Consider the following 22,163-nt stretch of genomic DNA (forward strand, 5'->3'; position numbering starts at 1 on the left):
AGACACAGGCCAGGCTAGACAGTGTATCCGGATGGAGCACATGCAAAGAATTACTGATCTTTTGTTGGCTTTACTGCAGTTCTTATTTTGTTGGATGATAAAGATTCTAGAGGTTGGTATTTTCTTAGGGGACCTGTTGAGTAGCTGAACAAAGCAGCATGTGATAACATGCATAAAATACAAAAAGCACAAGGATACTTGTTTTCCAAAACACCAACTTGGGAATGTGGTACTGTAAATTTGTAAGAATCACTGGATAATTTAGTTTCTTAGCTAAGTGATTACCAAAGCTTAGCTATGCTCTTCTTTTTCCTATAGCTTTAATGAGTTAGAGGAGTACTTAAATGCTTTGGTATTTTTTTTACTGTGTTTTTCTTTTTGTTAATAGTATATAAACTTGTCACTGACTTGTATGTGTGAGGCCTGGGAAGAAATACTGATGCAGATGGACTCTCGGCTCACTAAGTTTGTACAGGTAATGTCCTAATAACTGAACTTCCTGTGCAGATACTAAGTGCGTTCTCTTTGTGCTTTACGAGGTAGATGAGGGTCAGAGCTGGGCATGGTGGTTCATGCTGTAATCCCAACACTCAAAAAGACAAGACAGAAAGTTTGCCGTGGCTTCAAGGTTGATGAGGGCTACAGAGTGACACCCTGTCTCAAAGAAAAGGTGACAGACTGGAGAGATATCTCAGTAGTTGAGAGCATTTGCTCATTTGCTCCTCTTGTAGAGGGCCCATGTTCACATTGGTTGGCTCACATCCAACTGTAACTCCAGCTTCAAAGAGATCTGATGTCTTTGGCCTCTGTGGGTACCTATACTCATGTGCATGCACATGCGCTCACACACACTTGTAATTTAAAATAAAACAAATCTTTAAAAAAAGAAAGATTAGTTTGATTTGTAAAAGGCTAAGACCATTATTTATTTCAGATGGCTTAATATGACCTCAGTATTTTGGGGGGTGTACAAAACGAATTGTATTAGTTTTCTGTTGCTGTAACAAAGTACTGAGGCTGGATAATATATCAAATAAAGATGTTTATTTAACTCCTAGTTTTAGATTCTGAGGGTTCAGTGTTGTGTAGCATCATTTGTTCTCCAGATACTGAGGAGGATTGTGCCAGGTAGCTGAAAGGATCTGTATCAACTCAGGACCCCTAAGACCAAGTTCTCAGCACAAAGATTTATTTGCCCCAGAGGGACAAAGACAGGAGATAGAGGAAGAGGGAGAAGGGGAAGGGAACAAGGGAGAGAGGCAGGGGTATTTGTCCCAGGGGGACAAAGGACTGCCTCTAGATAGAGAGGAGACAGACGTGGCCCATAGGAAAATGGTGGCTTATGAAGGTAAAAGGGGAAACCCTGTGTCAGGATGAGGTGTTTAATTTTAATTAGGCATGCTAATTAGGTGAGCTAAAAGGGGCTTCTGATTATTGGACTTCAATACTTTCATAGCTGGATCTTGGTAGTCAGCCTCAGGAGGAGGAAGTGGCCAAATAAGGGAATGGACCTTGGTGGCCAACTTTAGGAAGGTGATCTAACGGTTTTTAGCAAGACAGAGGGAATTGGGGAGAAGGGCAAGGCCTGCCAGAGCCATGTTTGCCATGCTTGGGCTGGCTAGAGTCCCTTCAGTAGCATCTTGGAAGGAGCGTGTGTCACAATAACGAAGGAAGCCAGGCAGTGTGGTTGGGTAGTCTCTTGGAAGAACTAACCAGGGTCCTCTGGGTATCACCTTCATTTTCTTCCCAATGACTTAATCACCTTCCATTCTCACCTGCTTTTAAAAGAGTCCACAGTTTCAATGTCATCACACTGAGGACAAGCCTCCAGGTGGTGAACTCTTGGGGGACAAACCACATCCAGACCATGGCAGACTCCTCCCTTTGTGAGATGGAGCCGGTGGGGTGAGAGGAAGGGCAGGTGTTGAAGTAGGGACTGACCATTTCTAGTCACTGATGCTGAGGTGATGAGTTTAACATCTGAGGAAAGGTGAAGCAGAGGAAGAAGATTGTGTTCCTATAACATTGAATAAATATACTTATTATTCATAAAATAGGCATCATCTTTTTTTTCACTTTGTCTAGGAAAAAACTACAACGACATCAGTGCAGGATGAATTCATGCACTTACTGTTGTGGGGGAAAGCCAGGTGAGTGCACATCTGGTGCTCTTGATCTGACTTTTTTTGCTACCTTCTTCTGACAGTAATGATTTCAAAAGTAATTATTTTCTTTATAAAAATAAAATATAAAATTCTGGCATAAGACTCCTCTCCCCCCAAAAAGTGAGTTTTTAAGATTTTCCATGAACTTTTTATATAAATGTGATAATTTTGTTTTTAATGTATGTACGTTGGATGTTAAATGTCTTGGAACCTTTATGATGACAAGCTAGCCTCTTCCTTCCTTGTACCTTGGGTAGATAACTGCCCAGGGTAATAATTAGTATAACCCTTCTGGATGTTTGGAAATGTATAGTTCATTCATTTCTGGATCCTACTGTGTCATTTTTGTCTCTTTGTGAATAAAACAAAATCCTTATTGTGGCGGGTGCTATTTCTTTATGTTTATTTTGTTCCAAAATCATGTTTGTACTTTGAAATTTAGGTTTTAAATGATGCATCCAGTGTTTGAATGGAGAAGTTACTAAAATACTTTCTTTTTTGTTCTAGTGCTGAACTTCAGACTCTCCTGATGAACCAGTTAACAGTGAAGGTGCTGTTACAATATATATGTTTAAATGGCTGTTAAGACATTCTTACTTTTTTTCTTTTTTGGAATGACATATAGTATCCTAGTTACATGCTAAATGTATTTTTTTCTCTTAATTAGGGCTTAAAAAAGCTTGGCCAGTCTATAGAGTCATCATATTCCAGTATACAAAAATTGGTTATAAGTCACTTACAGAGGTATGGAAGTGATGTAGATTTTTTGATATTGCATCCGTACATACATGGCATTGGTCATCTTTCTGCTTCCTTCTGTCCATTGTCTGACATTCTCCTTTCAAGCCTTTTCTAGCTATTTGCACTGGCATTTTAGGAACTCACCGTATTCAAGATTGAAGTCAGTAACGACAGTTCTTTTTTTGTGAAATAGTTTTCCAGCATCTTTTAACCAGGCCGGACTCCATTTGGGCTCCCCCTACCCCATTTAATTATGCAATAGGCCACATAGCTTCTAATGTGTTATGTATTTTTTTATTTACTATCTCGGCAGTTTGCTCACGTCAGCTTCATTTCACACAGGAGTTAGTTATGTGACTGGCCCAGTGTTCCTCAGTATTAGGCCAAGGCTTGCTCCTGGGTCTTTCAGGCCTGCTGTTTCTGTGCATAGCAACTTGAGTGAAGCAGTATGTAAGTGGTTGCTGAGTTTTGGTTTACATTTTGACAACTCTCATCATGGGGTACCTAGACACACCTACAGTCCTCTGAGGTCCCTGAGTACCTTCTGCATTGGTCTATTCAGACCATACTGTCTATTGACTTCACTTTCCCTAGTGCATCTAATATTGTAACTTAAAAACTTGCACTACATTTGCTTTACTCTTGGAAGCAAGGCTTTTTCAGGGCCTTGAGCCTGCCTGCCTCTCTGCTTTACCCATACTAGGAGTCTTTTGGTTTTCCAAGCTTGATATTGTGTCTTCCACCCAGGGCTTTTTTTTTTTCCTTCTCTTTTTTAAATAAATATCTTTTCTTTGATTTGTTTGTTCATTTATTTCTAATGGTGCTGGGAATGGAGCCAGGGTCTTAGACGGGTTTGGTAAACACCCACTGTTGAGAAGCATCCCCAGCTCTGCATAAGGACTCAGACAACCTCCTTTCTGTTTGGAGCACTCCCACCTCCCCTTGACTTGAGTTCTTCAGCACCTGGCTTCATTCGCTCCTGCAGAAAAGCCTTCAGCAGTGTCTGGAGTAGATCAGGGTCTTCATTTCACCTGTGCCTTTCCCTTAAGGCCCTTAGGCACGGAAGACGTGCCATATGACTTGTTGTGACCATCTCACCTATTACACTAAATGTTGTGAGGAACTTACCATTGTTTTCCACTTTATCCCCGGCATCTAATGTCTGACATGAACTCAGAGCTTAAAAATATTTGTGAGTACAGCCTGGTGTCACATGCCCTTTAGTCCTAGCATGCAGGAAATAGAAGCAGGTGGATTTCTGTAAGTTGGAAGCAAACCAGCCAGCATTGCATAGTTCAGGTTGGTCAGGGCTACATAGTAAGAGTCTGTCCTTTAACAAAAGTGTCTGTTGTTGAACAGATGTCCATATGGTAAAGTGCCAGGATTAGGATGAGAGGTACAGATCAGTTGGTAGAGAGCTTGACCAGCAAGGGACATGGTTTGGTCAGAGTAGAGAATCTCATCTGGTAGTTTTGAGTTTTCATCTCAGTTGTCATGATGGACAAATGCTTCTTCTAGTTCTTAGAAGTAGTTTGGGGAAATAATTCTTCCCTGTAGAAAGATTGTGTTGTTTGATCTTACTTATGAAATGAAGCAATGTTCAGCAGGTGATTGCTGACCTTGGTGATAGTAATGATACTTATCTCTGCTCTTTGCTAGTGGGTCAGAGTCTTTACTGTATCATTTGAGTGAACTTAAAGGAATGGCTTCATGGAAACAAAAATATGAACCTCTGGGACTGGATGCTACAGGCATTGAAGGTACTGATTGAATTTCTCAGTAGGACCATGTTAGATACGGTTCACTTACTCAAAAAGTGACATTTACTTGTTTGGTTTTTTTTATTTTTTTAGATGCTATTACTGCTGTGGGTTCTTTCATCCTCAAGGCAAATGAACTTCTCCAGTAAGTAATGGGTTTCGTAGGAGTGTGGGTATGAGAATATTTACTTTTTACTTAAATAAGAATCTACCAAGTTGACCTGATTGTCTTAAGATAATTTTTAATCAGAATTATGCCAGTAGCACAGAGATCATTTAAAGAGAAAATTTATTTTCCCCTCCTTCCCTGGATCCTCATCATGAATCGTCCTTGCAAAGGAATCGTTCTAACTCCTGTGTCTCTGTGTTACTTCCTTTACTTCATTCTCCTAAACCACAGCTACATTTTATTTCCTATACCTACCAATCTTCATTCTTTTTGTTTGTCTTGATTTTCCTGAACATTGGTGACCTTCCTGTCTTGTCTTGTCTTGTTAGGTTGGGTTGGGTTGTGGCGGGGTCTTCCTGTGTTCCTAGGCTGGCCTGAAACTTAGAATCCTCTTCCCAGCCTTGCAAGTGCTACAGTCACAGTGTTCTCCCATCTCCTACAGGCCTTCTTGTTTCCTTGCTCCATCTGTCTGTAGCACAGCCTTCCCTGGTTTCTCTGGAGGGTGCTGCTCCATCCTGGCATTCCTCTGCCCTACAGGTGTCCTTTCACCAGGCTTCATGCTTTGCTCCCTGCCTGGCTGTTTGCAGAGACACTGTCTCTCCTGCTTTCCTCATTAGACAGGGCTTTCAGGTCACCTCCTTTCCTTAATTATTCTTTTCTGAAGCACATTCTAAAGCAACTTACTCACAAAGTAGACGTGGAAGGTCCACTTCCCCTGTGGACCTTCAAACAAAGTGGATGATTTGGGCGGGACTTAGGATCGGAAGGTGAAATATTACTCCTAGAATTTTCTCCATTGCTTTTACGTTTTTTTTTTTTATTATTATTTTTTATTTTATTTTATTTTTTAAATTGCCGGTAGGCGGCAGTCTCTTGCTCTCTCATGGCTTTGAAGGATGTTGTTTATTTCATCTTACAAACAATAGTCAAGGCAGCAGGAACTTAAAACATCCACATTCAGGAGCAGAGAGGAATGAATGCACAAGTGCTTTCTACTCATTTTCCACCTCTGTTGAGCCCAGGACTCAAACGCAGGGAGTGTGCTGCCTCCAGTGGGCTGGGTCTGCCTCCCTCAGTTAACACCATCAAGACACTCCCGCAGAGCAGCCCAGGTCCGCAGGCCAGCAGGCCAGCCTGATGGACATGCTCCTGGAGACTCTTCCTAGTGATTCTGCAGTGTGTCTTGTTGATTGTGAGCACAAACCATCACAGATGCTAGTTCACTTTTCAGAGCTGAATGCAGCATAGTACTGGGTGAGGGTTTGAAAGACAGGAATGAAAGTCCTAGTGTTACTTGCTTAGGGTAATTACCTCATCGATGTAATCTTAAGGAGTTCAGAAGTGGTTTCTTTAAGATAAAGATTTACAGTACTAAATTTGGTGATACTTGGGTGTAATGCCCAGGGAAATTCAATTTTTGAGAGATCTCATTTATTGTCAGAATTAGAAATCAGCTTTGCATGTCTATTGATGTTCGATGTGATGACATCATACAGATTTGGAATGATGGTTTCCTTTTGGAGTTAATGTTTTTCTTTTTACTGACTGGTAAATACTGTTTTTAACTGAAAATAATGTTGAAAACTATTTCTTCCTGATTTGTTTCTGAACACTGAGGAAGACTGGAGCATGACACTTAGAACCAGTTGCAATCTAAATCACTTGCTTTGTTTTTTAAAAGAACCACTTTGCCTTTAAAAAATATTTCTAGGGATATGTTTGTTTTGTAAAATGCTGCTCTGGGTGTTTAAATGTCGTCCAGACAGGCTAAAGTACAGCAGGAAGGGGTATTGTATTTCCTGACAGTTGAACAGTGATACGTGAACTGCACATGATAATTTTTTTCTGATTTATTTTTTTACCTTTTTAGAGTTATAGATAGTAGTATGAAAAACTTCAAGGCATTTTTTCGGTGGCTGTATGTAGGTAAGTTGAGTGCAAATATAAATCAGATTTAAATTCTTTATAGTTCAATTTTTTGGGAGAAATATGTTTTCCTTAGTGAAGTAAACCTTTAGCCTTTACATTTAGCCTTTGAAATGTATCTGTAATTAAAATTGTGTTTATGGTGACCTTCACAGATAATTTTAAAAACCTTTTTCTTTCTAGCAATGCTGAGAATGACAGAAGACCATGTGCTTCCTGAGCTGAACAAGGTAGTGTATAGGAGCTTGGGCAGCCCTGCATGTCCACATCAACGTATTCAAGAAAAACGTTAGTACTGAGCATGTGAAGGCTATTTTCTTTCACTTTCCCCTAAATAGTACTGTAAATAAGTGTGTTTACACAGCATTTTTTAAAAATTTATTTTACATACACAGTTTCCCCTTCCTCCTTTCCTCCTGTTCCCTCTCCCCATCTCCTTCCTCCCCACCCCCCACCCCACCCCCATCCACTCCTCAGAAAGAGTAAGGCCTCCCATGGGAGTCAACAAAGCATGGCATATCAAGTTGAGGCAGGGCCAGGCTCCTCTCTGCATTAAGGCTGAGCAAGGCAGCTCACCATAGGGAATGGACTCAAAAAAGCCAGCTCATGTGCCAGGGATAGAGCCTGGTCCCCCTGCTAGGAGCCCCACAAACAGACCAAGTTACACAACTGTCTCCTGTATGCAGAGGGCCTAGATCAGTCCCATGCCAGTTCCCTGGCTGTCAGTCTAGAGTCTGTGAGTTCCCACAAGCTCTGGTCAGCTGTCTCTTACACAGCACATGTTTACACAGCATTTACAACAGGGTTTCTCTGTGTAGCCCTGGCTAGCCTGGGACTTGCTCTATAGACCAGGCTGGCCTCAAGCTCAGAGATCCACTTGTCTCTGCCTCCTGAGTGTTGGGATTAAAAGTGTGCACCTCCGGCTGGGCGTGGTGGCGCACGCCTTTAATCCCAGCACTCGGGAGGCAGAGCCAGGCGGATCTTTGTGAGTTCGAGGCCAGCCTGGGCTACCAAGTGAGCTCCAGGAAAGGCGCAAAGCTACACAGAGAAACCCTGTCTCGAAAAAACCAAAAAAAAAAAAAAAAAAGTGTGCACCTCCACCACCCACCCAGCTTTTTTTTTTTTTTTTTTTTTTTTTTTTTTAGCTTTTTGTGTTTTATATCTTTTTAAAAAAACTCACACCATATTATTATGGCCACCTAACTTCATAATATCTGTGTTTCCTAAAGTTCCGTGACATGTGACAGAGCATCCTTATAGTCCCTACTTTAACTTCCTTACGTCTGAAATGCTTGCTTATTTTCCTAAGTCAGAGCTTGGTTGACAGTAATTTCTAGTTGTCAGCATTGGGACAGGTGTCCATGGTCTCCTTAGGGAGGTGTATGGAAGAGGCCTGCCAGCCCACCAGGTCTGAACTGTGCTCTTTAGGAGTCTGTTATTGGGGTGCTTTCTTGGTCCTGATTTGTTTCCTTTGTCTTGTTTTCTAACAGATGACTCAGAAGGATATAACATTTGTTGCTGAATTTCTCACTGAACATTTTAATGAAGTAAGAAATTTATATTTCTGTAGTTTTTGCGAATAATTTCACTAACCCTTAGCAGTGGTAAGAGGTAGCTGCATTTAATCCAATTTAGTTGAAGACCGTAGCAATTACATTTTAAAGAAACTATTGAGCTAATCAGTGACAGTACTTCCTTAGCAAACTTAGTCCGCTTCTCTTTGTGTGTGCCTCACAATCTTTAAAAGAGTCCTTGCAACAACAGCTTTCTTGTAAAGTACATATTTTTTGTTTAAATTAAGATTGCTGTCTTTTTATTTTAAGCTAACTTTAGAATTAACCTGTATTTATCTTCCAGGCTCCAGACCTTTATAATCGGAAAGGAAAATACTTCAATGTTGAAAGAGTTGGTCAGGTATGGATTTTGGATTAAACTTGATTTTAAGAACTAACTTTTAAACTGAATGGTGTTAATTTGAGAGGGAGTGGGGTGCATAGGAAGGGTTGGAGGGAGAAGACGTAGGATGCTTTGGAGGGAAAAAAGGAAGGGGTGAAATGATATTATTATATTTTAATTAAAATAAAAATTAAAAAACCTAGTGTTAATCTGTATTATCTAAAGTTTATGTCTATTTTAATATCAAATATATTGCAAGTTTACCTTTTTAGTAAAATGACCAAAGATAAATGTTACTAAAATATTTGACTCAGAACCCTTTTATATTCTGAATGATTATTGAGAATCCCAAGCACTTTTAAGTCGTGTTAACTGTCACATGTGGATATTACTATTAGTGTAAAAAGTATTTATTCATTCATTAATTAAAAATAATGCACTTGTCATAAATGTTTTCATGGAAATTTTCAGTGGCCTGGCATTGCTTTATGTATTAGCAAGTCTCATTTCTGCCAAGCCAGTAGAAGACAGTTTAGGTCCCCCATTCACTTGTGTGTCCAGTCTCTGCTCTGAGGTGCTGATTTGGCTAATGCAGCTCAAGGATTTCTGGAGTCCTCCCCACTTGTTCTTGGGGGAGGGGGAACAGCAGTGTAAGAGCTTTGTCTGTCTCTTTTGATACAGTAATGCTAAACCCAACAATGGTGGCTTCTCAGAGGTTCGTTTTCATGTGGAATCTGAGATTCTGTTAGTGAACTCTCCATTACTTGGTCACTGAGTCTGTTCATCTTCCTTTAATGGGAAATAATCTTTTTATCCATGCATGTCTTTATAAAATCATATCTTGGTATTTTTGCAAATATTGGTTCTATGAGGTCAAAGATCAGGTGCTGACATGTTACAGCCAGTAAGTCTCCAGAAGTTACCTTTCATTGACACTAGCCTAATCAGAGAACTCTTTAATACTGTGGAGCTCTCAGACTTAGCAGTGGCAGGTGCAATTTCCTAACTTTTAGTTCTTGCTTAAAAGTTTGCTTCTTTATTGAGGCAAGGTCTCATGAAGAACCCTCATCTCCCCTTGAACCTACAATCTTCCTGCTGGGATTACAAGTCTGTGCCATCACACCCAGTGGGAGTTTAAATGTTGTATTGGCATGAAATACCTTCTGGTTGTTTGGCTCAGAGTGATGGGCTTACTTTATTTTCCAGAAGATACCTTTCTAATACCAAGATGAATAGTTTTTCCTCCAGCCACTTTTTCAAGTAAAGATGTAGTTCTGTGTCTTCAGAAGTGTCTTGTCTAACTTAAAACTAAAACAGTTCCACAAGTGCCTCTCCATAGGATAATTTTCATGTGCAGCAAAAGTGTCATGTGCCTTCTTCCCAGTTCTGTCCCACAGAATATTAAAGATTTGTACTCAGAGGTTGAGGTTTAGTAAAAGCAATAATTTTAAAACAACAAATACGTGGGCTAGGAACTGCAGTGAGTGCCTGTCTGGTCTGGACAACTACCTTGATTCTTGGTGTAGACACTAGCCACTTTCCCTACCACTGGTACAAATGCCAAGCCAGTGAAAAGGGCAAGTGACCTTGGGGTTGTTACAAAGCTGCTGTTGATCTGTTGGATCTTTGGAAGTGTCTTGAGAACTCCCAGGGGTCTGTGGCCACACTCTAGAGTACATTGATAGTTGGCACCTAATTTATAACCACTTAAAATATGCTCATGGAAATGAAATACAAACTTAATTCAGTTGGTGATCTCTAACTTCACTCTGACCTTTCTAACCATTTTCAGTTGGTTTGCTTGGCAGTTAGTAGACTTCTGCCCCCTCATGTTTTTTTTTTTTTTTTTTTTCAAGACCGGGTTACTCTGTGTAGCTCTGGCTGTCCTGGAACTTGCTCTGTAGACCAGGCTGGCTTTCAAACTCACAGAGCTCCCCCTGCCTCTGCCTCCCGAGAGCTGGGATTAAAGGTGTGAGCCACCACCGCCTGACTTCCACTCACTTTAACAATGGACTTGCAGAGAATTTGGAAGTAAAGCACAGCAATGTACTAAATAGAAAACAAGCAATTTGGGAAGCTTCACTCTTTTTTGGGGGAGGGGGGTTTCAAGACAGGGTTTCTCTGTGTAGTTTTGGTGCCTGTCCTGGATCTTGCTCTGTAGACCAGGCTGGCCTCGAACTCACAGAGATACTCCTGGCTCTGCCTCCCAAGTGCTGGGATTAAAGGCATGCACCACCACCGCCTGGCTGGGAAGCTTCATTCTTTATTGAGTTTCAATGGTCAATTTTTACTTATAGTACTTGAAAGATGAAGACGACGACCTTGTGTCACCCCCCAACACAGAAGGAAACCAGTGGTACGACTTCCTCCAAAACAGCAGCCACCTGAAAGGTACCTCATGAGCTTGCTGACAGTCACCTGAGGCCAGGTCCATAGTGCTCCAGTTGATAGCCGAGCTGGAGACCTGCTGGATGTCCCTGACTTCTTTGAGCTGGTTTTTTATGTCCATTGTCTTTGATTGGAGAGACTGCAAAATGACAAATACTCTCATGATGGGTAGAAAACACTATGAGATGTTTTTCCTTTTATTACATCAGCCAGTCACAATCCCTACTGGGGGTTCTGATATTTGCTTCAGTGTGACACTATAAACCTTGAATAAGTGTCAGAGTCTTTAGGAACGGGAGCTTATATTCCCACCAGACTGCCCAAAAAGGCTAGGCCCCGAATTGCCTGTGCCTCTGCCTAGCAGACTGCAAGGAGTTCCCATACTTTCCTCTCTTCAGCTCGGAAAAACTCAGGTTTCCTAACTTGCTTACTAAAATAGATGACAGCTCAGGAGCAGCCAGGCAGGAGGTGTATGGGAGTAGGCTACGGAGGAGAGGCCAGAGATTCTAGGGCCTCCCAGCACTGTGTTCACCAACCTGGAGTCTCTGGCAGCCCCAGCATATGCTTTCCTTAATAGAGATTTTATTACATAGACCTGACTGATTATGCCCTGGCCATTGGTGGTTGAACTCAACCTCCACTGCATTCTCCTCCATCAGGGTTGGCAGATAGAGTTGGAAAGTGCAGCTTCTGATCAAGGAGCCTTCCATAGTGGCCTTAGTAAAGCAGAAGCCTTCCTATCAATAGGGAATTCCCAGGGTTAGGGGAACTGTTGTAGGACTGGGAGATAATGATCATATGTGCCTTTCTCTCATACCATTCTCTGTCGGGAGCTTACGAGATTAATGTTTAAAATACATTTACCAGTGTGGCCAGGGTATGTGTGTAGGGGATACCTGCAGAGCTGCGGAAGAACAGGCCTTCAGAAGTAGAGTCTGTATTCATAGTTCTTGGAAGTCCTTTATTCCAGGCAGTTGTCGGAGCCTGCTAACCCTGTTTTGTTTATCCTGTAAATTGGAGAGTATGATGATTACTTGCTTCATACAGTTATTGTAAGCAACACTGACAACAGGAAAAGAAACTTACAGGCTGAGGATATAGTTCAGCAGTTAAGAACTGTGATCCTCTGGCAGAAGACCTCAGCTTGGCTCCCAGCACCCACACCAGGGGCTCACAACTGCCTGTAACTCCAGCTCTAGAGGAATCTGATGCAAGCGTTAGCACTCACGTGTACAAACCCATATAAATAACAAAAATAAACAACGTTGTAGAGCAGGAAGGAGAAAATGCTATATCATATATTCTTTTTTTTTTTTTTTTTGAGACAGGGTTTCTCTGTGTAACAGCCTTGGCTGTCCTGGAACTCTTTGTAGACCAGGCTGGACTCAAACGCAGAGATCCACCTGACTCTGTGTGCTGGGATTAAAGGTGTACACCACCACCTGGTCATGTATCAGTTTCTACTGATAAAATGGTCTTTTTAAAAAGTTAAAAAAAAAAAAAAAGATACTTGTGTAGAGTAGTTTCTTATTTCTCGTTTCTGTTTTAATGTGACACTCTCCAACATAACCCTGACTACTGCCCCTGTCACCAGAGCATAGTGAGCTGTGCTCTTTCCTAGGCCAGCAGGGATGCGGTTGGGCTTGGGTGAGAGGAGAGGTGGGTTTAGTAGTGGGCAGTGGGGGTGATGGGGTGCAGATGCTGTGATGGCACTTAATGAGGTGTGTGTATAACGGTGTAATAATTCCACCGTGAGATACACTGGGGTGCTTCTCTTTTCTCCTAATTACTGCTTTACTTAGCTTGATTTGGGTTTTGTTTCTCTTTTTGTTTGAAACCAGAAAGTCCTTTGCTGTTTCCTTATTACCCTCGAAAGTCATTGCATTTTGTGAAAAGGCGGATGGAGACCATTATTCATCAGTGTTTGCAAAAGCCAGCAGTAAGTCTGAAAGAAATGCGTGTCTTTGTGTGGGGATGAGAAAAACGGCAGCATCCGGCCCGCTTATGAAAACGACATAGTATATAACTGTTTTTCATTATTAAAGTGGACAATTTCTCATGGTTCATCTTGCTAGCTCCTTACGTGAATTTTAAAAATGGGCTGGTGAAAGTGTTGGCATCTTTAGGGATTTGTTCCCAGAAGAAGGCTTAGTTGTTTTGAAGTTTGGATTCCAAAGCTCACGTGTCCCATTGTTCCCTGCTGAATGACGGATGTTGAGAAACTAGTGAGAGGTGGGCTTTCATTTCGCCTGTACATCATTGCCAGCTCCTTTTTAAATTCTCTCTCTTTTCCTTCCCATCTGCCATTAAGGTTTCTTACCTTTAGGTTTAATGATAGGGATTTTTTAAAAGCAAACTTTAATGGCGATAGTCACATTTTCTGTGGAGTGTCTCTGTATGTAATTGCACTAATTATGTCTTTTTCCTTTTTGTTTCATGTTGGTTTGGGATGGGATCAGTGTCAAACCCAACATTTTGAGCATGCTGGCTAGACATTCTTACCATGAGCTGCATCCCCACCCTTGATAATTTGTTTTAAATCTTACTTTGTATAGGATGTAATGGGGAGATCGATGAATCAAGCAATTTGCATTCCATTATACCGAGATGCTAGGAGGTAATTCCCTTTACTCATTGTGAGCTGTAAGTTTAGCAGTGATTGTAGATTTCCTCATTTTGTTTTCTTGTTGTTTCAGTATGGACTCTGCCCGTAGATTGCTAAAATTCCCATTTCTGTAAGTTTCTTCCCCCTCCTGGGTGAATAATATAACTCTGTTTCAATCTTAGGCAGCTTGATACCATATCCTGACTTTAAATTTTGTTCCTTAGGTGGAATAATAAAACTTCAAATCTACATTATCTTCTTTTTACTATTTTAGAAGATTCGGTTTATAAAATGTGTATCTTAAGGAGACATACTGATATTTCCCAGTAAGTATTAATCTAAAGTTTGAAATTGCAGACATTTTATTATTTTTTAACAATTAACACACAGCTTCTCTTCCAGTGTTTTGGATTCTATAAGATTTATTTGTTATCCCCTGTGTGTGTGTGTATGTGTGTGTGTGTGTGTGTGTGTGTGTGTGTGTGTGTGTGTGTGTGTGTATGTTTATCTACGTGTGTGTGCAGAGGCCAGAAAAGGCATTTGATCCCCTGAAGCTGGGGTTACAGGCAGTTGTAAACTGCCCAGTGTGGGTATTGGGAGCTGAACCCAACATTTCTGAGTACATCATGGAAGGCTTTTTATCTTGGACTAATGAGATCTTTCAGTAAATGGGAGGCTCTGCCCACAGAAACTTGCTTTGAAATTCTAAAGAAAAATCAAGTTCACAGTTCTATTAGCATCTTAAATGGTGTTAAATCTCAGTTTAAAGGAAAGTTTTTGAGGCTGAGATGTAGCCATAGAGAAATAGTTTGGCCTCTTCAGATATCCTTAGTTAAGTATCTAAATACTTTTTGTTGTTATTTGTTTGTTTGTGTGGCTCTGGCTGTCTGGTAACACACTATGCAGACCAAACTGGCCTGGAAATCAAGAGATCCTCCTACCTCTGCCTCCCCAGTGCTGGGATTAAGGATTTAAGAGTTGCCACCTTGCCCAGCAAATATCTGAATACTCTGATGACTGAGATTTTTAAACCAAGGTGATTTCTTCTGGCATATGTAGCTCAGATAGCAGCATTCTGTAGCAAAAAATGTAATGTTCTCCATCTGCCAGCTGCATTCTTTCAAGTGTTTAGGTTATTGACGATCCAGTTTGTTCCATAACAACTTCTTTATTCCCGTGCTTTCTTCCAGATCTGTCAATAATGGACTTATTGGTATTAAATTTGGGAGCTTCACATATGCCACAACTGAAAAAGTCCGAAGGAGGTAAGACTTGACCCTGTTTGAATGACCAGCACGGGTCCTGGGGTGGGGGCTTCTGTGAACTGTAGTCGTTGGGTAGAAGGGCGTCAGACTCAGAGATGGTAGGGGCAAAAGCGTTCTCTCATTTCCCACAGAGGAGTAGGGCTCTTCGTAAGACATACACAGAGGCAGTTTTCCTTAGCACTGGCGAGAACTTGACCACCTCACAGGAATTTGTGTGTCCTTATGTGCTGTGCTTTCCTGCAATTCTTCTAAGCTGAGGAAGTGCTTTGGTTCAGGAAGCAGATGTCCAGTGAGACAGAAGTCTTTGTTACTGCCCTGAAGAAGCAACAGATGAAGTGATGTACTGGGTTTTCTTAGGGTTCAGAAGGATAGTGAAAACCAAGCCAGCCCTGAGGCTTTGTGGAGGAAGAGCGGACACTGACCACTACCTGGTCTTTCCTCACTCTGAAAACACTGTTCTAACCCAGTGTTTTCAGTGATTCTTTGAGATAGGTCTGGTTTTCACCTTCAGAATATAGCATGAGTGCCACTTAGGAACTCTTAGTAGACATAAGGCCTGGCCTTCCATGTCAGCTGTTTGAAAACTGTGAACCAGCTCCACAGATTTTTTTCTTTCTCATGATTACCTATTTTTAAGATTTAGTTATGTTGGGAAAAATTAGTACAGAAAGTAATTTACTAATTTTTAATAGAAACTGATGGCATAATTTAATTGTCTTGCAGAGAATGTCAGCGTCTTAAATTATTTGGACCTCAGTGCCAGCCTGAAGTGATCCCATACAGTATTTCTTAGAGGTCATGATTGTTTTGCTTTAACAGAACATTTTACTTCCAGCACTTACAGTTGTCTAGATGCCCAGTTTTATGATGATGAGACTGTAACAGTCATCCTTAAAGACTCCATGGGACGAGATGGAAGAGACAGGATCTTGGTTCAGTTGCCGTTGTCCTTAGTGTATAACAGTGAGGATTCCGAAGAGTATGAGTTCACTGGGACTTACTCGACAAGGTAACTGACTCATTAGGACATTGTCAGCCTCATAGGGCAAGAAGCTTTTCTGTTGTCTTCCTCCTCCCCCTTCCCCTCCCCTCTTCTAGACAGCCTTACCTTAGTTAGCTGGTCTTGAACTCATGGTCTTCCTGTCTTGGCCTCCCAGTTGCTAGAACTACTGGTGTGTATCACCATGCTAGCTAATAATTAACTGGTATTTTGTGTTTTTGTTTGTCTAGGTTTTTCGTTTTGTTTTGAGACAAAGTCTGGATATATAGACCAGGCTGGTCTTGAACTCATAAAGACACAGCTGCCACTAGGATTAAAGGTCTGCACTACCATGCTTAGCAACTATATTTTGATATATATCAAAGATTCGCCAGGCTGTGGTGGCGCATACCTTTAATTTCAGCACTCAGGAGGCAGAGCCAGGTGGATCTCTGTGAGTTCGAGGCCAGCCTGGTCTACAGATCGAGATCCAGGACAGGCACCAAAATTACACAGAGAAACCCTCTCTGGGGGAAAAAAAAGATTCTTATTGTTTAGGCATGCCGAATAATAGATTTTTAGTTGGTAGGGATAACTATCGAGGCAGCTGAATGGAAATATTCCTACTTTTATACTTTTTGTCTTTGGTTTTCTTTGTTGCTGTACTGGAAATTGAACCCTAGGTTTTCCATATGCTAAGAAAGTGCTCTACCATGCTGCTATATTCCAGCCTTTTTTTTTTTTTTTTGAGATAGTCTCACTGTGTACCTTTGGCTAGCTTGGAATTCACTAATGTAGATCAGGCTGGCCTTGAACTCATAGGACTCTGCCTGCCTCTGCTTCCTGAGTGATGGCATTAAAGGCCTGTGCCACACCCCTCTTTTTATTTGAGACAGTCTCACTAAATTGCCTTGGCCGGTCTTGAACTCACTCTGTTACCCAGTAACTTGTGATCTTCTTGTCTCACAGGTTTCCAAATTGCTGGGATTACAGACTTGTGTGCTAGGCTCAGCTCTGTGTGTGTATATGTGTGAGTGTGTGTGTGTATGTGTATGTGTTTTGTTTATATTGACACAAACTTTATTATTAGCTTTCCTATAGCTTTGGTTTAACAGTTAGTGAAGAAGGATTCCTAAGAATGGCTTTGTTCCATTTTCAAGGGCATTGTTACCTTAGTGTGTTGTGGAATTCAATTTAGATCTGTATTTAGTGTTTTCCAGAATTAGGGCTTCTTCATTGTTCATTTTGAGAGTATGTGGCCTGTTCTAAGAGGTGAGTTTAGTTGACTCTGAATTTTTCGAAGTAACTAGATTCTCTCTAATTTTAAAATGCATTTACTTTCTTTCTTTGAAAGAAAATTAAGCATTAGTTAGCATGATATTCTGTGTGTTTGGCATTGCAGTATTTTTACAGCCTGTCGTATCAGGGCTGTTTTGTGGCCACTGCTAGAATTCTGTTGAGAAGGGAAGGGTGGGTAGAAGAGTCTCCCCTGACGATCCAGGGAGGAGAGCCCTTTTGACTTGTGGTTGTTTTTCTGTAGGCTCGATGAGCAGGGCAGCATTATTCCCACACGCACCTTGCACTTTGAGAAGCACTGGAGGCTCCTGGAAAGCATGAAAGCACAGTATGTTGCCGGGAATGGCCTTCGCAAAGTGTCCTGTGTGGTAAGTATTGCAGACAATGCAGATGCCTGACCTTGCTCCTGTGGACCTTCATTAGATACATTGTCCGGAGGCCCTTTGTTTGTGTCACTTCTGAGTCATTGTTTCTATTCATTGCAAGCATGTAGTAACCTTGACTATTAGTTTCTTATTCTAAGGAAGTTTACTAAATGGAAAAAATAACTCTGGATTCTGCTAATCTTCCATACTGTTTTATGTAGAGGTCATTTTACATAAAGTGAAAGCTGAGTTGAGCTCTGTAGTAAATTAGGATTAGGAATATACTCCTGTAAAGCCATCCTTTGATTTAAGCTTCTGATTTTTATTCCTTGACACATAATGTTAAGCCATTCACTTAAGCACTATTCATCTGGCCTTGTTTACATTAGTTAAGTTCAAACCTCCGGCATGTGAGGGTGTTTGAGATGGACATCGATGATGAATGGGAGCTCGATGAGTCTTCAGATGATGATGATGACGATGATGATGATGATGACGATGACGATGAGGAGGAGGAGGCGGAGGAGGAGGAGTCTGGTGGGAAGCCTGTGAAGATCAAGGAGGAAGTGTTGTCAGAATCGGAGACAGAGGCTCCCCAAGATGCTGCTGCCCTAGACCCAGACATAGTCATCAAAGTGGAGAAACTTGACCCTGATTTGGACTCCTGACCCAGTTTCGCAGCGTGTGTTATTGTAGCAAAAACGTATGGGTGGACTAAGTTGGTGTGGGTCACGTTGAATTATCTGTGTAACGAAAAATAAATGGTAAATTTTATTTTTTCATACTCTGTTTCATCCTTCGGAAGAGAGTCACTGGTAGATTTCTTTCTTGCTGAGATTTCTCTTTCGTGCTGTGCAGAGCTAGTGTTCAAAGAAAATGCAAATTTGACCTGAAGAAAAAGGCAAGTCATTTCTGTCAAAGGTATTATCATTATTCCTGTGTGAGGGAGCATTGCATTTGAATAGTCAGGGTGCGTATTCCTGTCATCTCAGCAGTTAGGAAGCTGAGGCAGGAGGCTGAAGAGAGTTCAAGATGAGCTGGACTAAATGTAGCTATTTATCCCTATATTTTGGTACATTTCATGTATTTTATTTAAATAATTTTTTTTATTATTTTTAATTGTGTGTGTCTGTGTGTATGGTTATACAGAGGTGTGTATGGGAGCCCTCAGTGGCCAGAGGTGTCAGGTCCCTTGGAGCTGGAGTTATAGGCAGTTCTGAGCCTCCCAGCATGTGTGCTGAGAACCGAACCCAGGTCCTCGGGAAGAGCAGAGGGCACTTTCAATTTCTGAGCCATCTCTCCTGCACCTACATTTCATATTTAAAAAACTGGGCCTAATTTTCATCTTCCTTTTCTAAAGTTTTATGTTTCTAGGGTACTTGAAAAATTTTAAGGTAAATTACGTTGATTTATTCTAATGCTAAGCCAAAAGATAAATCCTGTCATATGATTGAAATAACAAAACACTGCTTGGTGGCCATGTGATTCTCTTTCTTGGCTGTGTCCCTGTTTGTGGACTTTTTAGTGTATAGATGGGTCTTTCTCTCTGTGTAGACCTGGTTAGGGACACACAAGCTAACTGTTGGCCACTGGGAACATGAGCGGTGCAGACCAACTTCACCTAACCTGAATTTAGTGAAAATGGGGTGTCACTTCTTAATGTTCATGCCTCCAATAGAATTGTAGTCTCACATGCCTGTTCAGGAGATTCCAGGGTGTATGTGAATGCTAATATACAACAATACACTGATAAATGAAAGACTGAAATATCTGTAGGCAAGAATACGTATTAATAACCAGGTGAGTGGGTAACTGTAGGGTTGCTATGTAGTTTAATAGGTAGCTCACAGTTGGGTGTAGAATACTACTAAATAGAATGTACAGCAGCTCTTTTTTTCCAGACTTCTGTATTGGACCTCCACTGAGCAAGGTGCTCAGTGCTAAAGTCCCATGTCATCAAAAAGAGACTGAGTCCTTTAGTCTGAACTTTAGAGAAATCAGAAGAGAAATAGTAACCCGAATTTCCCAAACTGTTCCTTGTCAGTCAGCATGACAGTGAAGTTCTTCCCTCTGCCTTAATCCTCACAAAAAAAAAAAAAAAGATGGGTGTCAACCAGTTGGTTTTCTGTATTCTGTCTCCCACTTACAAGTGATGGATTAACTGTTGGTTGTTTGTATTGTCATCAACCCCCTCATCTGAGCTCATCAGAACACTTGCTCTTTCTGGGGCCTAGGTATTGTCCAATTCTGGAATCACAAAGTAAAGGCAATTAAGATCTTTATTTGTTGTATTTGTCTGGGTGCTTTCATGGATCTGATCTGTGGGCTTTGAAAGGAAAACTGAATGGAAGCCACTGTCCTGCACATGTACAGACATTCCAGGTTTGAACTTCAGAAGACACTGTACACAATGTAGTCTTGAAACTGATCAGCCTCTACATAAATGTCTTGATAGTGGGTCAGTGTTTATAGTATAATGCAAAATGTTTTAAAGTTTATTTTATGAACAGTGAAGGTAACAGTCAGACGATTGTAGGCATATGAGACATTTTAGAGTGAATACATTGCACACATTTACCTAACTTGGAAGGATCGAGGGAACAAATAATCAGAGATTCTTTTTAGAATGAACTGTTCTTTGAAATAAGCAGCTGGTTCCTTACTAGCCAGGAATCTTCCCATGTGACTTCAGTGTTCGGTTCGTAAAGGCTTTGGTACATGCACGGTGACTTCCTGTGATTCCACCAGACACCTAAGTTGGAGCTGAAATTCCCAGACTTACCTAGGGGTTCAGTCCACGTCTGGGTATGCCAGTTACCCTTTGAAGCTGACTTCCGAATTTGGGGAAAGTAGTTTGTGGTTAATGTTTTTCCTATGTATAACAAATACGAACTGGATTCCTACTACATCCAAATGGAAAACATTGAAGTTGATAACCAAACTTTAATAAGATGTACAGTACTGTTTATTACTATGTATACTATATTTTTTTTACCATTGCTTTGCTTTTTACATTTTTCTTGGTACTGAAGATCAGAACTGGGGCAAACACTTGACCACTGAGCTAATCACCAGTCCAAGTATTTTGGCTTTTAATGTCTAGGATAACTTAATGATTACAGACTGTCACTTCTTTAGTATATAGAGCTACAAATGCTGAATTTACATTTGGAATTTCGTGAATGACAGTGGAGGGTAGGGTCTGGCAAGTGCAGTGATGCTGCTGTCCCTGCCTGTGTATGGAAGTAACATTAGGTAAAGCTCCTTGTCCAGTGGGGCTTTGGAGCTTGAGGGGGAAATGAGAGCTTGTGGAATGTTATTGGTGTGTGTGTGACAAGGTTAGCATTGGGGGTGGGGTGGTAAGACAGAATTTCTCTACTTAGCCCTGGCTGGCCTCGAACTCAGAGATCAGCCTACCGAGTGCTGAGATTAAGGAGACCACCTCCATGCCCAGTTCAGATTAACACTTAAAAAAAAATTTTTTTTTGTCTTTTCTTTTTGAAACTGGGTCTCTATATAGCCCTAGAAGGCCTTGAACTCAGAGACCCACTTGGCTTCTGCTTCCAGAGTGCTGGGACTAAAGGTGTGCACTAGCCATGCCTGGCTAGATTAACACTTGTTATTTAAGGTGTTCCGTGTTGCCCTTTTCCAGGATAAATTTGTGGAAGCTTTAGAAATTTGAATAGCATACCTCCTCTCCCCCCATTTTATTTAGTTACTTGGTTACTTTATACCAGACTTAATGTTAACGGTGGTAAATCCTTTCTAATTCTCTGGCTTTGCAGTTTTTGTTCCTTCCCATTGTATTCTTGATTTTTTTTTTTTCCACAGTGAGAATTTTACACACATCAAATGCTAAAGTATCCCATCTTTTAAAATCAGAATAGTTGAGTCTAAATATAAAGGGAAGCCAAGCAGTATCACCTTGGGTTTATGGCAACATATAAGAAGGGGAGTTAATATATATGAGTTCGTAGTTTTGTACTTTGGAGGGCATTCAGCTAGTCAACACAGTGCTAAAGGATGGCTGTAAGTGAAATTGGATCTCTTGATTTCGCTAGGAGCAAGGCAGTGTTGATGGCACCTTTTGAAGTTGTGATAGTCATCTATAGCCTCTTGTTTTGACTGTCTGCCCTGTCATTATTTAGTTCCCCTAGAGCATGGGGATCTAATATATAAGATTATACTCTCAAGGTCATGAAAATCTTACAGTGACAGCAAGGAATATTTAAAAGCAGAAATGACCCCTGTGAGAAATATGCAGTCCAGGAGAGTCTTTTTGTTTTTCTGAGATAAGATTTCACTGTGTAGCCGGTCTGACCTTAAAATTCACTATGCTCCAGCTTTAGCCTCACCAGTGTATGTAGTATACCGCAGGGGCCCGAAAGATAGCTCAGCAGTTAAGAGCACTGGCTGTTCCTGCAGAGGATCCAGGTTCAGTTTCCAGCACCCACATTGGGGCTCACGACTATTTTTAACTCCAGTGACAGGAGATCTGATGCCCTCTTCCGGCCATTGCAGGCACTAGGCATGTGCGTGGCGCACATAAATACAGGCAAAAGCACTCATACACGTAAAATATCTTTTTAAAAAATACAGCATGCACCG

The 22,163-nt window shown here is 41.1% G+C and overlaps 1 protein-coding gene across 1 annotated transcript in view; it reads left to right on the top strand.

Moving 5' to 3' along the window:
- Anapc4 (anaphase promoting complex subunit 4) overlaps nucleotides 1-18,329 on the top strand; it is a 30,501-nt gene extending 12,172 nt beyond the window's left edge. The window contains exons 10-28 of the mRNA XM_006976087.4: nucleotides 389-475; nucleotides 2,086-2,150; nucleotides 2,673-2,715; nucleotides 2,833-2,909; nucleotides 4,566-4,666; nucleotides 4,760-4,811; nucleotides 6,706-6,761; nucleotides 6,945-6,991; nucleotides 8,252-8,308; nucleotides 8,619-8,675; nucleotides 10,955-11,048; nucleotides 12,887-12,984; nucleotides 13,601-13,662; nucleotides 13,742-13,780; nucleotides 13,875-13,976; nucleotides 14,841-14,915; nucleotides 15,751-15,924; nucleotides 17,435-17,558; nucleotides 17,945-18,329. Of these exons, the coding sequence (XP_006976149.1) occupies nucleotides 389-475; nucleotides 2,086-2,150; nucleotides 2,673-2,715; nucleotides 2,833-2,909; nucleotides 4,566-4,666; nucleotides 4,760-4,811; nucleotides 6,706-6,761; nucleotides 6,945-6,991; nucleotides 8,252-8,308; nucleotides 8,619-8,675; nucleotides 10,955-11,048; nucleotides 12,887-12,984; nucleotides 13,601-13,662; nucleotides 13,742-13,780; nucleotides 13,875-13,976; nucleotides 14,841-14,915; nucleotides 15,751-15,924; nucleotides 17,435-17,558; nucleotides 17,945-18,223 (1,689 nt within the window). The 3' untranslated portion in view covers nucleotides 18,224-18,329. The remainder of the gene's footprint in view (nucleotides 1-388; nucleotides 476-2,085; nucleotides 2,151-2,672; nucleotides 2,716-2,832; nucleotides 2,910-4,565; nucleotides 4,667-4,759; nucleotides 4,812-6,705; nucleotides 6,762-6,944; nucleotides 6,992-8,251; nucleotides 8,309-8,618; nucleotides 8,676-10,954; nucleotides 11,049-12,886; nucleotides 12,985-13,600; nucleotides 13,663-13,741; nucleotides 13,781-13,874; nucleotides 13,977-14,840; nucleotides 14,916-15,750; nucleotides 15,925-17,434; nucleotides 17,559-17,944) is intronic.
- Nucleotides 18,330-22,163: the final 3,834 nt, after the last annotated feature.

This window comes from Peromyscus maniculatus, chromosome 10 (assembly GCF_049852395.1).
Source record: "Peromyscus maniculatus bairdii isolate BWxNUB_F1_BW_parent chromosome 10, HU_Pman_BW_mat_3.1, whole genome shotgun sequence".
NCBI classification, from domain to species: Eukaryota; Metazoa; Chordata; class Mammalia; order Rodentia; family Cricetidae; genus Peromyscus; species Peromyscus maniculatus.